This window comes from Bufo gargarizans, chromosome 2 (genome assembly GCF_014858855.1).
Source record: "Bufo gargarizans isolate SCDJY-AF-19 chromosome 2, ASM1485885v1, whole genome shotgun sequence".
NCBI lineage: Eukaryota > Metazoa > Chordata > Amphibia > Anura > Bufonidae > Bufo > Bufo gargarizans.
This window is the reverse complement of record NC_058081.1, coordinates 9,266,707-9,284,592: the sequence shown is the minus strand read 5'-3', so window position 1 is coordinate 9,284,592 and position 17,886 is coordinate 9,266,707. Positions and strand designations below refer to the sequence as shown.

The window sequence follows — 17,886 nt, the reverse complement described above, 5'->3', positions numbered from 1 at the left end:
ACTGACTGGGGAAGGACCTGCAGCTGCACGTGCGACCGGGGTAAGCCAGGTATAAAGCGCTATTATAGTACAGCGATGCTGCCGAGCTGTCTGCAGACTGCGTCCCCGTCGGCTATATGTCTAGCAGGAGCCGTAAATGACAAGTCTCGCCACGGCTGTGCCTTACCCGGTTCTGTAGACGTTTGTCACCTCCTGTAAGAAGCCTGCTGGGTTGGCTATGTGAGTTTCCACGTTCCGCACCAGTCCGGAGCTCTCCTCTGCTAGTCCTCTCCCTCAGCCCTGGGTCACGCTGTCTTTGAGACCTGTTACCCTGCGGTGGTGTGCTCAGGGTATGCAAATGGGTGCGCAGTAGTCCAGACTCCGTTACACCACGGCCGATCCCTCTTGCAGGTCAGGTTCTTGTCGCGCTCACAACGGGCAGGGCGCTTGTCTGTTACGCGCCGATCAGCGGCAAAAGATCTCGGGTGCTTCTTGCGGGGTCCCCGCTAACAGGTTAGCCGCTGCGTGAACAGCGCGCCGGCTAGCGCTGCAAAATGGAGCCGAGGCTCTGGCGCTGTCGCAAGGCCGCAAATGGCAACCGGCTGTTGTCGGTCCTACACGCCCAAGAGAGGGCTTAAAATGATCTGCCTGAAGTTTGTAGTCTAGCAGGAAGGGAGTCAAGCAATTTCCAGCAGTTATATCCACTGGATGTCTCTGGATAGAGATCCAAAAGCAGGAGCTCTGTGAAGGCGCTTCCTCCCTGTTCGGCAGTTGACCACGCCCCCCCCTTTTTCTGTTTTCTTATTGAGTACCGGGATAATATTCTCTCTCTCCCAGGATGCCATAAAAAGATTGGCGAAACTGGGGGCGAATTTCGCCCCCATCACTGTCCCGGTGCACTGGAGGTAATATGTATCTTCGTATACAAAATAATTGTGACAAAGGCAAAAGTTTATGCAATCAAGGATAAATGCCCTATGGGCCACGCTCATATCGGGGTCTAATTCCAAAGCCTCCTCAACTCCCCTGAGACCCAACGTATTAGGGATAATGGTATACTGTATAGAGAAGCAACATCAATAGTAGCCAGCAATACATCCTCACTCGAGGAGTCTAAGTTCTCCAGCAGTCGAATCACGTCACCAGAATCCCTCAGGTACGATGGACTGTGGAATGTAGTCCAATCATCCTGGGCTGGAATACCTGTTCACAGGTGCCAGAAGTTGGTTGACTCCATGCAACACAGATGTCCAGCAGTTCTCAGAAACAGATGTTATACAACTAAATATTAGTTAAGTGATTCAAAGGAAAGCAAAATCTTCAAACATTTTTCAGTTTATACAGTGAATGTTTGAGTTGGTAAAGAAGAATACAAACACTGCTATTTTTTTGAACAGTCTAATATTCACTTTTCTTCAATTTTTTTAGAGGAACAACACACATTTGATATATTTTTCTTCATGTTTTGATTTTGAATATAATGTGTAGTGTTCCCAATGCATTTGTGTGTATGGAAATAAAAGCTATTCGAAGGATTTTGAGCTTTTCACTTTTTTAAACACACTGCTATTATTTTGAACACAACTGTGTATATATATATATATATATATATAGTTTTATCACCATTTTTGTTGTTGGTATCATTGGGGCGCATGTTTATTAGTACTTTAAATTATATTTTAGATGTGACAATAATAAAGGTTAATTTTTGAGACTTTATTGATCATATGGGGGTTGGACCCCAAGAATAATTTCTTCTGATGGGCCCAAAGAACTGGAATTTGACGTTGATCCTAAAATCTCCATAAGGTTTAACAAGGATATTTAAAAAAAAAATACAATAGTAGAGTAGGTAGTGAAAATAGAGTTAAAAAAATTCTTTATACTGTACATAAATTATATAACTGCAAATTCGAAATTTTATGAATATTTTGCTCACATAAAAAATCAATTACTGCAGGTATGCCTCCCTTAATATCTCAAAATGAATCAATCTGACCCATCCGATTATTATTTAAGTCGGCCTAATTTTGAGACCTTTTGTTGTCTCTCTCCCGTCTTATGTCTGGCATTCCATGGAGGTCATCAAGAGAGTGGATGACATCCATGTGGAGGGAGATGTGTTATTGGCCAGCTTGTACAGTGAGGCCCTTTATAATTCTATACCACATGGGAGGGGATGTGAGGTGGTCTCAAGGTTTTTATAGTAGAGAGGAACACATTTATGGTGACATAATTCATTCTAGAACACAACTCGTTTCTCTTTAATAACAAGGTTTACCACCAGGTGAAGGGGGTTGCTATGGGGAGCCCATGTGCCCCTACGTTCACAAACATTTACCTGGGTGGTTGGGAAAGAGAAGTTGTGTTTGGTGATGACATGGGAGAATTTGCATCATCGATAATCTTGTGGCTTAGGTATATCAATGATATACTAATTCTCTGGAAAGGGGATGGAGATACTTTTGCACGTTTTGTTCAAAGCCTTAATAATAACAGCTGGAGACTATTTTTTACATCTGACGTGCATTCCTCCATCATTACATTTCTGTACCTTACCATATTTAAAGATCAAAATGGCTATATAGGCACAAGCCTTTTCAGGAAAGAGACAGCTACTAATAGCTTGTTAAATTGGTGGAGTTGTCATCCTGAGACTCTTAAACAAGGGATCCTGAAAGGACAGTACTTGCGCAACTGTTCAACTATGTGGGATTTCCAAGCTGCTGCCGGTGTTCTAAGACTGAGATTTAAAAACTGAGAATACCCTGAGAATGTTCACAATCAAGCTTACAATAATGAGTTGTGATAGACAGGCCTTGCTCAATCCCCTGGCACGCAGAGAAGGTTCTGACCAAATCCGCGTTATTGCGGACTATGATGAAGCCCATGGTCCCATTAGGCAGATTCTGTCACAATTTTTGGGGTATTTTACAAGCAGACCCTGATGTGGGGCATCTTGTGGGCAATACCCCCCCAATTACATTCAGGAGGGGCAGAAATATTAAGGATCGACTTGTCCACAGTTTGCATACCCCCATTGTGAAGTCCAGCAACCCCTTTAGGAATCAGCTTGTGGGAACTTTCAGATGTGGGTGCTGCATTGCATGTGGCTCCATCAATGGAGGCAAAACCTTCTCAAGTACCACTACTGGCCTCATCTATAGCATCAATCGTTTATAAACTGTCGTTCTGTAGGTCTGGTGTATCTGATTACATGTGAATGTGGGTTACAGTATGTGGGTAAAACAATAAGGGAGTTCCGAAAGTGTATTGGGGAATAGAGATGTCCCGAACTATTCGCCGGCGAACAGTTCCCAGCGAAAATAGCTTGTTCCCGTTCGCTGCGGCGGGCGAACATATGCGATGTTCGATCCGCCCCCTATACATCATCATTGAGTAAACTTTGACCCTGTACCTCACAGTCTGCAGACACATTCCAGCCAATCAGCAGCAGACCCTCCCTCCCAGACCCTCCCACCTCCTGGACAGCAGCCATTTTAGATTCATTCGGAAGCTGCATTTACAGAGAGAGCAGGGACAGTGCTGCTGCTGATTTAATAGGGAAATCGATAGCTAGGGCAGTGTATTCAGTGTCCACTACAGTCCTGAAAGACTCATCTGATCTCTGCTGTAAGGACAGCACCCCAAAAAGCCCTTTTTAGGGCTAGAACATCAGTCTGCTTCTTTTTTTTTTTCCTGTGTAATCAAATTGCAGTTGCCGGCCAGCGTGTGTCAGGCTCACAGCCCTGCAAGTCTATAGTGTCACCAGTGCCACTCATATCTGGTGTCACATTCAATTACATTTAAAGAAAAACAACAATTTTGACTGTAAATAACTAGCAGTCAGTTGCACACACGTGTTTGTGTGTTTAAGGCCCAGTGCAGCGCATAGTGTCACTTCAGCGCAACTCATATCTGTCACAGTAGCTTGCACGCATAGTACAACTTAACTAATCTAAAAAAAATGACAGGCAGTGGCAGGCCACCCCGCAAGGGCCGTCGTCGTTGTGGTGCTGTGATTCCCTTTGGCTCTAGAATAATGCCAGTGTTCAGAGGCCACGTACCCTGAACTCGAAAAGTTCTGAGGACATAGTTGACTGGCTAACACAGGACACTCAATCTTCTACAGCTTCCGCTCGGTACCTTGACGCACCATCCTCCTCCAGCTCAGCTTCGGGCACCTCTCAAGTTACCACTCGCCCGCCTGCCGCCACCACCAACACTAGCACCAAAGCGGCTTCACTTGATCTGTCAGAGGAGTTATTTACACATCAGTTGGAAGGAATGAGTGATGCACAACCATTATTGCCAGAGGATGTAGATAACAGTGATATGTCTCAGTCAGGCAGCATTACACACATGGACGTACGGTGTGATGATGATGATGTTGTACCCACTGCTGCTTCCTTTGCTGAGTTGTCAGATAAAAGTGAAGCAGTTGATGATGACGATGTGTCCGTGGATGTCACGTGGGTGCCCGCTCGAAGAGAAGAAGACCACCATTCTCCTGGTCCAGCATCTTCAGCCACGTCAACCACTGCTGTCCTCCTTGCCCCCTCTCAACCACCCGCCACTCCACCTCTCGCCTTAAGCAGTTCCTGCTCATCTGCCCACAGTCAGGTGTCTGTCAAGGACATGTTTGAGCGTAAGAAGCCAATATCACAGAGTCACCCCCTTGCCCGGCGTCTGACAGCTGGCTTGTCGGAACTCTTAGCCCGCCAGCTTTTACCATACAAGCTGGTGGAGTCTGAGGCCTTCAAAAAAACTTTGTAGCTATTGGGACACCGCAGTGAAAGGTACCCGGCCGAAATTTCTTTGCACAAAAGGCAATCCCCAACCTGTACTCGATTGTGGAAAAGGAAGTCATGGCATGTCTGGCACACAGTGTTGGGGCAAGGGTCCATCTGACCACTGATACCTAGTCTGCAAAGCACAGTCAGGGCAGGTATATCACCTACACTGCGCATTGGGTAAACCTGCTCACGGCTGCCAAGCATGGAATGCGTGGCTCTGCAGAGGAGTTGGTGACACTGCCACGACTTGCAGGCAGGCCTGCTGCCACCTCCTCTACTCCTCCTACTCCATCCTCTTCCATAACCTCCTCAGCTGAGTCCTCTTCTGCTGCTGCGTCTTGCTCCACATCAACGGCACCCCCCCAGCTCCCCAGGGGCTATTCCACATCCCGGATACGACAGTGTTACGCCGTCTTGGGGTTGACTTGCCTGAAAGCAGAGAGTCACACCGGACCAGCACTCCTGTTCGCCCTGAACGCACAGGTGGATCAGTGGCTGACTCCGCACCAACTGGAGATCGGCAAAGTGGTGTGTGACAAAGGAAGCAATTTGTTGGCGGCATTGAATTTGGGCACATTGACACATGTGCCGTGCATGGCACATGTGTGTAATCTGATCGTAAAACGCTTTGTGTATAAGTACCCAGGCTTACAGGACATCCTCAAGCAGGCCAGGAAGGTGTGTGGCCATTTCAGGCCTTCCTACACGGCCATGGCGCACTTTTCAGACATTCAGCACCGAAACAACATGCCAGTGAGGCGCTTGATTTGCGACAGCCCGACACGTTGGAATTCAACACTCCTAATGTTCGACCGCCTGCTCCAACAAGAAAAAGCCGTCAGCGAGGATTTGTATGATCGGGGTGCTAGGACAGCCTCTGTGGAGCTGGGAATTTTTTTGCCACGTTACTGGACGCTCATGCCCAATGCCTGTAGGCTCATGCGTCCTTTTGAGGAGGTGACAAACCTAGTCAGTCGCACCGAAGGCACCATCAGCGACATCATCCCATTTGATTTCTTCCTGGAGCGTGCCCTGCGAAGAGTGCTGGATCAGGCCATAGATGACCGTGAAGAGGAAGAGTTGTGGTCACCATCACCACCAGAAACAGCCTTATCAGCATCGCTTGCTGGACCTGCGGCAACGCTGGAAGAGGAGTCTGAGGAAGAGGAGTCAGAGGAGGAATGTGGCTTTGAGGAGGAGGAAGACCAACCACAGCTGGCATCCCAGGGTGCTCGTTGTCACCTATCTGGTACCCATGGTGTTGTACGTGGCTGGGGGGAAGAACAGACCTTCAGTGAGATCAGTGAGGACGAGGAACGGGACATGAGGAGCTCGGCATCCAACCTTGTGCAAATGGGGTCTTTCATGCTGTCGTGCCTGTTGACGGACCCTCGTATAAAAAGGCTGAAGGATAACGACCTGTACTGGGTGGCCACGCTACTAGACCCCCGGTATAAGCAGAAAGTGCCTGAAATGTTACCGAATTACCGGAAGTCGGAAAGGATGCAGCAGTTCCAAAAAAAAATAAAAAAATATGCTTTACACAGCGTATAAGGGTGATGTCACAGCACAACGGGAATCTAACAGAGGAAGAGGTGAAAGTAATCCTCCTCCTACCACGACCACGCAGGCAAGGACAGGACGCTTTACAGACGTGTTGTTGGTGGAGGACATGCAGAGATTTCTAAGTCCTACGCATCGCCACAGCCCTTCGGGGTCCACCCTCAGAGAACGACTTGACCGACAGGTAGCAGACTACCTCGCCTTAACTGCAGATATCTACACTCTGAGGAGCGATGAACCCCTTGACTACTGGGTGTGCAGGCTTGACCTGTGGCCAGAGCTATCCCAATTTGCGATAGAACTTCTGGCCTGCCCCGCTTCAAGTGTCCTGTCAGAAAGGACTTTCAGTGCAGCAGAAGCTATTGTCACTGAGAAGAGAAGTCACCTAGGTAAAAAAAAGTCTAGATTACCTTACCTTTATTAAGATGAATGAGGGATGGATCCCGAAGGGACTGACAGTGGGCGATACATTAGACTAAAAAAGGCCTGATGACTGAGATGAGCTGCCTTGGGCTAAAAATGGTCCACACGCTGCTGTATTTTATCGCTGAATACCGGATGGCTTTCGTGACTTATCCGCCACCAACTAGGGTTCATGCCGCAATGTTTTAGGGCACTTTCTGCCTGGGAAACATCAGCGGCTGCAACAATACCTAGTTTTTCAGGCATGTGTACATGCCTAATTTTTCTGGCCTCTGGTGCTGCACTGTGGCTTCAAAAACCAAACAAAAAAAAAAGGCACATACATGTGTCAATTCCCCTTCGTGAACGTTTCCTTGCTGTGGTGAAGGGGCTTGCGTATCACAATGAAGTGATCATCACCTCTATGAGTGTGTTGGCAATGTTGCCACACCCCAGATGAAAAGGCCGTTGCTTCATTATGATCAGACCAAAAGCGATCGGATGGATAATTTTTCATAGAAAAAACATCTTTTTTTTTTTTTTTAAGTTGTATGGGTTTTTAATACATGAAATAAAAAAAATCATAATAAAGTCTCTTAATAGTTTATTAGAAATAATGCAGACAATTTAAAAAATCCCCAACAATTTCAATACAAATCAAGTGCAAAGCTCAGAACAAAATTATTCCAGGATGTCGTAATGGTTTGTTAATTCGACAATGGTTAATCAATTCGACACACGTCCCCGGACAGGGGACGTAACAGGGATTAAACTGATAGGAATAGTACTAGTTAAGACACCACTCATATAGGGTGTCACAGCACATTGCTCCGTGCACGCGCAGTGCCCCAACTTGGGAGTAAGAGGACCGACCAAGCTGCTTTTTCCATCTCCCGGTTCCTAAAATTAATTTAGTTTGGTGTATCAGAGTTTTGTCTGTCACTGTGAAGGCAGTCGAAGATACCCGGCCTAATTTTTTTTTCACAATAGGCAATCCCTGATATGGGACATAACAGGGATTAAATTGATAGGAATAGTACTAGTTAAGACACCACTCATATAGGGTGTCACAGCACATTGCTCCGTGAACGTGCAGTGCCCCAACATGGGAGTAAGAGGACTGACCAAGCTGCTTTTTCCATCTCCCGGTTCCTAAAATCAATTCAACACAAGTCCCCGGATAGGGAACATAACAGGGATTAAACTGATAAGAATAGTACTAGTTAAAGGGGTTCTGCACCTTCATTTAACTGATGATCTATCCTCTGGATAGATCATCAGCTTCTGATCGGCGGGGGTCCGACACCCGGGACCCCGCCGATGAGCTGTTTGAGAAGGCAGCAGCGCTCCAGCAGCGCCGCTGCCTTCTCACTGTTTACCGCCGGGCCGCCCGCCCACTGACGTCACGACTTGTATCAACTAGAGTGGGCGCGGCTAAGCTCTGTTCACTTGAATGGAGCTTAGCCGCGCCCACTCTAGTTGATACTAGTCGTGACGTCAGTGGGCGGGCGGCCCGGCGGTAAACAGTGAGAAGGCAGCGGCGCTGCTGGAGCGCTGCTGCCTTCTCAAACAGCTGATCGGCGGGGGTCCCGGGTGTCGGACCCCCACTGATCAGAAGCTGATGATCTATCCAGAGGATAGATCATCAGTTAAATAAAAGTGCAGAACCCCTTTAACACACCACCGTGTGGCAGAGTACATTGCACGGCGCACGCGCAGTGCCCCAAATTGGAAGTAACAAGAAGGACACACACAGATAAATCACATTTCTGCAAGGAGTTTGTCAACTTTTGACAACTGTTTGCGGTTGTCTAAAATCCATTCAATACACGTCCTGATATGGGACGTAACAGGGATTAAACTGATGACAATAGTACTACATAAAATACCACTCATATCGGGTGTGACAGTAAATTGCACGGCGCAGACGCAGTGACCGTGGATTAAAACAAAGGGGAGAGAGACAGCGTTTTTTTAACCATCTCCCCATTCGAAAAATCTATTCAATAAATGGACTCCAGATTGGGGACATAACAGGGATTAAACTGATGAGAATAGTACTACAGAAAATACCACTCATATCGGGTGTGAGAGAAAATTGCACGTCGCAGACGCAGTGACCGTGGATTAAAACAAAGGGGAGGGAGCCAGTGTTTTTTAACCATCTCCCCGTTCGAAAAATCTATTTAATAAATGGACCCCAGATTGGGGACGTAACAGGGATTAAACCGATGAGGAGAGAGAACTATAGAAAATACCACTCATATCGGGTGTGACAGAAAATTGCACTGCGCAGACGCAGTGACCGTGGATTCAAACAAAGGGGAGGGAGCCAGCGTTTTTTTTACCATCTCCCCATTCGAAAAATCAATTCAATTAACCTTTCGGGGACCCTTGGTGTTGTACGTGGCTGGGTGGAGGAAGAAACCTTCAATGACATCAACGGGACATGGCTAGCTTGGTATCCAACCTTGTGCAAATGGGAAGTTTGCGGTTGGGCAAATGGACTGTTTGCGGTGGTTTGCGGTGCATTAAAAGGGGAGTTATAATCTGTCAATGTCTGTGAAGCGGGCGTAACCCTTACACTACCTGATCGATACAACATCATACCTGATCGTATACACACACTGGATGTTTTAAACCACGTTGTTCAAAAAAATTAGGATTGTTAGGTGATTTATGCCCTTTATGGATTAAAACCCAACTCTGCGTCAACTATGTAATTTTCCATGGGAGTTTTGCCATGGATCCCCCTCCGGCATGCCACAGTCCAGGTGTTAGTCCCCTTGAAACAACTTTTCCATCACTACTGTGGCTAGAAAGAGTCCCTGTGGGTTTTAAAATTCTCCTGCCTATTGACGTCAATGGCGGTTCGCCCGGTTCGCCCGTTCCCGAACTTTTGAGGAAATTCGCGTTCGCCGTTCACGAACTGAAAATTTTATGTTCGCGACATCTCTATTGGGGAACACCTTAATGACATGCAAAAGGAAGCCGGTACCCCAGTGGCAAGATGTGGTAGAATACCACGCCAGTGATATTAAGGCTATCCGTTTTCAGGGGATTTAAACTATTCGACCCTCTCCAAGAGGGTGTGATTTTGATAATCGAGTACTACAGAAGGAGGCACAGTGGACATTTCAGCTCGATACTGTTCGACCGAATGGCCTTAATGATCATATTTCCTATCTATGTTTTCTGTAGTGTTAACATAATTGGTCTTGTCTACTGTACTCTACTTATTATTTATTTTTTATTGATAATATTTCACAAAATCAATTTAGTACATGGTTATCTCAATTATCATTTATTGTGATGATGTTCTGATATTTATTATTGATTTCAATTACTCATAGGAAGCCAACATATAGCACCAGTGATTCTGTGTCTCCCCATGTATATAATCATGTTTATTGGGGTCATTATTGGTTTATTATTTATCCTTGGTATTTATGTTGTCTGTTCTGCTTTGGTCACAACATTATATCTTTTCTCTTTTGAGACATAATATAAATCTTGTGTTTTCCCAGGTTTTTTTCTAATCCTCCAGTAATTGCCCTTTCTAAATTTGCCACTGTATCCCTGTATTACCTGGGAGCGCTGTCTCCTAGGGGACCTCCCCGCTTACATGACAGAATAAGATCTCATATGGGGCACGTTGTGATCTTTCAGTGCCATGCGCGATGGATCTGGAGGACTGTGGGGGCGGTCCACCTCTGACGTGTGTGGATAGGTGGAGCTATCCCATTCAAATAACCCGGGTTTTGGAAGCCGTTTCAAAGCCATCATAGCACCGAAATGCGGTCCTTGTGATAGAGGGGATGCACTCTCCTAATGACTACTTATACTTAAGAATTATTAGGTTACAGCTCTGGCTCCTGATGAGACATTGTATTAGGTGTAGAAACGCGTTGAGCTGCAATTATGTGCTGAAGTGTAACCTTTCAAAGTAAATAGGGCATGTTGTTACATTATAGGTACATGTCATTGAGATGACTGTTGTAGCGATCCACCAGCTGCATGAATAGCAGTGTGAGGGGTGAATCACTGTTTGCTCTCATAGAAACATAGAATGTGTCGGCAGATAAGAACCATTTGGCCCATCTAGTCTGCCCAATATATCTGAATCCTATGAATAGTCCCTGGCCCTATCTTATATGAAGGATAGCCTTATGCCTATCCCATGCATGCTTAAACTCCTTCACTGTATTTGCCGCTACCACTTCTGCAGGAAGGCTATTCCATGCATCCACTACTCTCTCAGTAAAGTAATACTTCCTTATATTACTTTTAAACCTTTGCCCCTCTAATTTAAAACTGTGTCCTCTTGTGGTAGTTTTTCTTCTTTTAAATATGCTCTCCTCCTTTACCGAGTTGATTCCCTTTATGTATTTAAAAGTTTCTATCATATCCCCTCGGTCTCTTCTTTCTTCCAAGCTATACATATTAAGGTCTTTTAACCTTTCCTGGTAAGTTTTATCCTGCAATCCATGTACTAGTTTAGTAGCTCTTCTCTGAACTCTCTCTAGAGTATCTATATCCTTCTGGAGATATGGCCTCCAGTACTGCGCACAATACTCCAAGTGAGGTCTCACCAGTGTTCTGTACAGCGGCATAAGCACTTCACTCTTTCTACTGCTTATACCTCTCCCTATACATCCAAGCATTCTGCTGGCATTTCGTGCTGCTCTATTACATTGTCTTCCCACCTTTAAGTCTTCTGAAATAATTACTCCTAAATCCCTTTCCTCAGATACTGAGGTCAGGACTGTGTCAAATATTCTATATTCTGCCCTTGGGTTTTTACGCCCCAGGTGCATTATCTTGCACTTATCCACATTAAATTTCAGTTGCCAGAGTTCTGACCATTCTTCTAGTTTTCCTAAATCCTTTTCCATTTGGCGTTTCCCTCCAGGAACATCAACCCTGTTACATATCTTTGTGTCATCAGCAAAAAGACAAACCTTACCATCGAGGCCTTTTGCAATATCACTTATGAAGATATTAAACAAAATTGGTCCCAGTACAGATCCCTGTGGAATCCCACTGGTAACATGACCTTGTTTTGAATGTTCTCCATTGACTACAACCCTCTGTTGTCTGTCACTCAGCCACTGCCTAATCCACTCAACAATATGGGAGTCCATGCTCAATGACTGCAGTTTATTGATAAGTCTTCTATGTGGGACAGTGTCAAAAGCCTTACTAAAATCTAGATATGCGATGTCTACTGCACCTCCACCGTCTATTATTTTAGTCACCCAATCAAAAAAATCTATAAGATTTGTTTGACATGATCTCCCTGAAGTAAACCCATGCTAATAAGACAGTGGAGGGCACGTTATGTATAGTAACAGCATCTGAAATAGTTTCTATATTATTGTGGTCTTGGTACATTTGAGCTCACACTAGAATAAGCTGCGCTGCTTATCTCCAGTTACCAGAACCATCACACGACTGCTGACTCCATATTCTTGGTGAAAACAAAATAAAATACCATTTCCAGTTGAAAGTCAATTTACGAGTCACAGCATTCAGTGTGTATTAATCAAAGGGTTTCTCATTTACCTATTCCTACATTGATATATTATTAAATACTTTTTGTTATGGTCCTTTTTAGCATTTTCCCTCTTTTTGTGATTAATTTATTGAATATTTCCTGCAGAGATTTTTTGATTTCCTTATTCCTCAGACTGTATATGATGGGGTTGATGAATGGAGTAAATACAGTATACAGCAGAGATAGGAGTTTACTAGTATTCAGGGTTTGTCCTTCTGTTGGGAAAATGTAAACACTCAGTAATGTAACAAAGAATATGATGACTACAATGAGGTGGGAGCTACAAGTGGAGAAGGCTTTCTGTCTACTGATTCTGGACTGAAACCGCAAGATGGTGACAATAATATTAGTATAAGATATGATAATTATTGTGATTTGGCTCAGGAGTACAGGAAAGGTCAGTATATAGTTAACTAACTCCATAGTATACAGCCCAGAACAGGCAATTTTCATTAAGGGAACTAAATCACAGAAGAAATGGTCAATGACATTTGGTCCACAAAACGTCAGCTTTGATGTAAATAAGGTTTCAATAAATGACAAAAAGAAACTTAACACCCAACACATGGCAGCCAATGTCACACAGCGGTTTTTTGTCATGATAGAAGAATAGAGGAGGGGATTACAGATGGCCACATATCTGTCATAAGACATCACTGTGAGAAGAAGACATTCAGATACTTCTGTAGTACCAAAAACATAAAATTGTGTCATACAACTAATAATGGTAATGGTCGCCCCATTATTCAGTAGGATGTGGATCATGGTGGGGACAATATTTGCAGTTAAGAAGATATCAGTAATAGACAACTGTGAGATGAAGAAGTACATTGGGACATGGAGGTTCTTGCTGGTGGACACCAGGGTGATGATCAGGAGGTTCCCACATAGTGTCCCACAATATACCATCAGGATGAGAGAGATTAAGTAAATTTTTAAATAACGGCTGCTTTGAAATCCTACAATGAAAAACTCAGTGACCGTAGTCATGTTCTTCTCCTGCATAAATAACAATAAAAGTGTTAGGAATTAGTTGTCTGATTATCGACTAGAACAAGTAAAACATTAACAGCATTTGTCATGATATTTTATAGGAGTAAACGTTAAAGGGGTTGTCCCATTGTGAAAACATCTTCTAAACAAGGGATAGGTGAGGAGTACTGTATCGGCAGGGGTCAAAACAATCTCAGAAATAGAGGCCTTGTGTTCTCCGAATGAATGGAGTGATGGTCACTCCACCAAACTGTGGGACTGCCAGAGACAGCTAAGTAAAAGAGCTTGGTTGTCTATGGCAGCCCCATATATTGGGATAATGTAGAAACCATCATTATATTCAAGGAACACTGGGCCCACATTATCGTGATCGCTGATGACCATATTAGTTGGACCCCAACCAACCAGACACATCTTGTGGATATGCTATAAGGGTATGTAATGGGACAACCCTCTTAAACAATTGGTAGGCCTAAGGCTACTTTCACACTAGCATTTTTGCTCGATACGGCAGGTTATAGCAAAACCGCTTCCGTTACTGATCATACAACCATCTGCATCCCTTATGAATTGATCGGGTTATATTATCTTTAACATAGCCTAGACGGATCCGTCATGAACTCCATTGGAAGTCAATGGGGGACAAATCCGTTTTCTATTGTGGCAGATTGTGCCACAGAAAACTGATCCTTCCGCATCCCAGGACGGAAAGCAAAATACATGTTGCGGTTTGCTCTCCGGTATAGGAACGCAACTAAACGGAACGGAATGCATTTTAGAGCACTCAGTTCTGTTCTGTTCAGTTTTGTCCTTATTGACAATGAATGGGGACAAAACTGATTTTTTTCAAGCCCCTGGATGGATCTCAGTACCGGAAAACTAAAACGCTAGTGTGAAAGTCGCCTAACATATGTGGTGTCAGGATAGTTCTGTTATGGGAGGGGATTCCAGGGACATGTCTTCATTTTATGTGAGTGACAAATGTTATAACTGACGTCCCGCTGCAATGACTGGGATCAGAGAGAATTCTGATGCTGCAATGTTTAACCCCTTAGATGTCACAGACAATAACGTGCGTCAGAAGGATAAACAATAAAGTGATTTATTCTGTCGACAGGACTATTTTTCCCGTTATGTATAACAGAAACAAACAGAGCCGTTAGGAGCCCTTATAGACATATATTAGGACAGAGCAAAACAGAATGCATCCTAAAGGGTTGTGTTTTGTATTCCGTCCTAATGCCGGTAAATTCCATTATAACGGTACCTATAACGGAATTCCATAATGCGAATGTTAACCCTAACACTGACAGGCACAAAACATAGGAACTGAGAAATGTCAAATTGAAGTCGCAAATAAATAAATGATTCAAGTTTTTTTAAAACAGAAAAATGTATACTTTGGGCATTATACACACAATGGTGAAAAATATGGCTATGAAAAACAGACACTCAGTTTTTCATGGTCAGTTTTTAAACCAGTTTTGCTTCCATTTTCTGGCCATTTTTCATTATTTTTTAACAGTCATTAAAAATTTATGATTTTCACTGGCTTTGTTTTAATTTAAATCCCAATCCCTGAATTATACATGATGTCCCCCATCGTGGCCCCAGCAGTTATAATATCCCTCATAGTGGCCCCTAGAATTACTAATGTCTCCAAGAAGCAAAATGTCCCCTGAAGTGGCTGCCAATGTCCCCCATAGTGGCCCTCAGCTGTAATAATGTTTTTATTAAAGCAAAAAAATAAACTAAAATAAAGTGAATTACCCACCTCATTCACATGCAGAGACAGACACTCCTCTCTTGATACAGAAGGACCTGCATGATGACATCACCATGCTCTCCTAGCATGATCGCTGGGAGCACATAATGACGTCATCACATCTGGACTTCAAGTCCTTCGGCAGGTCCTTCTGCATTAGGACAAGAGTGACTGCCTCTGTGTGTGAAAGTGGATGAGGTCAATCTTTTTACCCTCTTAACGGCCACAGTGATATATTGTTGTGGATGCAGTGTGACATCCAGTATACTTTTATATTATCCAGTATATTTTAACATTTCACTGGTCCCAGCCCCCACAGTAGTTCCACCATCATCTGCATAACAACCATCCAGCCCTGTTTCCTTATTGTCACTAGGAGCAGAGGCTGCAGTTAACAGCCATGACCGTGCCTACAAAGAATGTGTCTTTTCTTGGTGCCATTTTGGGTGTGGCGGCACAAGCAGCTGCACAGTCTCCAACTGAAAACTATAGGAGGTGGATTCTGAGCTGCCGCTATCACAAGTGGACTTTAAAAGTCTCTTCAAGAGTATCTGTTGTGGATACGGACTTCTGATCTTCACTTCAGTGATTCATTTTCATTCAGACTTATTGAGACTACTGTAACTAATATTGAAATATTAAACTGAAGATTAGAAGTTTGACTGAGGAATAATCTATTCTGACTCTGGGACTAAGGGTCTTACACACTGCAGACGGGGAGGGTTCTGAAGTTAGGGAACAGTGCTTGGAAGAGGAGACTCTCCCAGACTACTGGCGCAACCACAAGAAGACCACACCTTACCATCCCTTCCAGAGAGCAGCAACACATGGTGACACCTCAACTGTGTCCAGGGAACCAGGCAGAGCGTTGGGGCCACCCAAAACCTGGCCACTGCAATTGCTACAATGACGGCTTCAGAGGAGATGCAGGAGAGGAGCATTGACTTGGTGGCATAGATGCAAAAACATCTGTTTGAGGGGATGAGGAGGAGAGCTGTTTGCTGCCTTCACGCAGGCTTAGTCAAGTCATGTGATATCCAATGTCAGGACTGGTCTGGCTACCCACCAAGCCCTGTAGAGCACAGTCAACCAGTGTCCAGCACGCAGACCCTTTCTGCCCGCACACTGCACAGCAACATCACAAGTCATTACAGACAGTCAGTGTAGACCAGTGGTTCTCAAACTTTTCACACCAAGTTACAAGCTGTTCGAAATGAGCATGGAAGGAAGCAGTCATGAATATTAACCAAATAAGATTGTCCTCATGCCACTGGCATGCTCTGCTCTAATCCTCTGTCAGAAGTTCCTTCAGATTTGAAAGAGAGATTAGCACAACATTCAGCGACAGTTAGGACCCATGATAGATGACTATTACTATTTAAATTACATACCACACTACCAAACATACAGGAGAATACAGAACTTCATACTTCTTACATCCTCTGATATAGATGTTCTCTTTCCTCATCTTGTCCATTCAGACCAGACTGCCATTATGAATTCTTTCAGCCACATCCCATCTCTGCAGATTTTGACAAATAGACATCTTAGATTCCTACTTTTCTATCATGATCCCCACTTTTTAAACCCCACATCCTGCCACCCCTCCATACTGTGCCCGCTGTGCTCCTCAATACTATACTGTAGAAACAGATAATCCCCTTGAAAATATTAATACCCCACAGACCCCCAGTGCCTCCTTCAATAGATATGGATACACAGTGCATTCAAAAATAATTGAGCCCAGCAAATACTGCCCCTGACAATAATAGTGCTGTAAACATTGTGTCGCCCCAAAATAATTGTTGTAAACTGATGCTGTGCCAGGGTGCCCACAGCAACAATATTCCCACCAATTATAAAAATTCTCTCCCAGAGCACCCTTAGTGGTAATAGTGCCCCAAATAGTTTCAATTGGTCCCCCATTAATAATAAAGCCCCAGATAATGCCCCCAGCAGTAATAATACCCAATAATAGTGACCCCAGTAGACCTATTTTTCCCATAGCTCCTCCACCCTCCATTGTGGCCCAACAACATGCTGTCAAAGAAAAATAAAAACACAAATACTTGCCCTTCATACTGCTGTCAGTGATGCAGGTCTGTGATCCGAGCTGTATCTTGCTTGGGCGTAAGCCTTGCAATGATGATGTAATTGAGCTGTCTGTGCTGGCCTCTGATAGGCTACAGGCTCTAGGGCTAAAGCCTATCAAATTGGCACAAGTAGGGTTTCTACACTTTTTTTCCAACTTGCTTGAAAATTGGGCTTTATGGGGAAAGATATTAGATATTAGATATTTGCAACAAAATTGCACCACAATTCTGGTATAAAATTCTGCATCAAAGTAAGCCAACCAATAGTAGTTATAGAGGCAGTGTCTATCCCTGCGCCACATTTATCAACCAGCCCGAACCCCTCTGATATATCCAGTGCATGTCCAGACAGCCAGTCTAAATATATTCCATTGATAGGATAAGTAAACCTGGACTAATGTGTGTGTTTACAGCTCGCCATTCACTGATACAAGGTCAAACCTGCTGGTAACGCAATATCAGACAAAAAAAGCAGGAAAGTAGTAAATATACGCTGGATGTCCAGTAACAGATGAATTTGGATTAATTAAAATGTTTATTAGTAGAGAATATTAATAGTTTTGAGTGACTCAAAGTCCTTGAAGTAGAACATTTTATTTGCTGAATTTCCTTGTGCTTCGTAGTAACAAATCGATTACCCCTAAAATAGGTTAAAAATTTTTAAAAAATATGTACCTCATCAGTTTGAGCACGTATCGGCTGTAGCCATCTTGATTGAAGATTCCGTGCAAAATCCTA

The 17,886-nt window shown here is 44.0% G+C and overlaps 1 protein-coding gene across 1 annotated transcript; it reads right to left on the bottom strand.

Moving 5' to 3' along the window:
* Window positions 1–12,327: 12,327 nt before the first annotated feature.
* LOC122925419 (olfactory receptor 6-like) lies at window positions 12,328–13,287 on the bottom strand. Its single transcript, XM_044276780.1, has one exon. It carries the CDS (start codon window positions 13,285–13,287, stop codon window positions 12,328–12,330), a length of 960 nt encoding a protein of 319 aa, XP_044132715.1.
* Window positions 13,288–17,886: the final 4,599 nt, after the last annotated feature.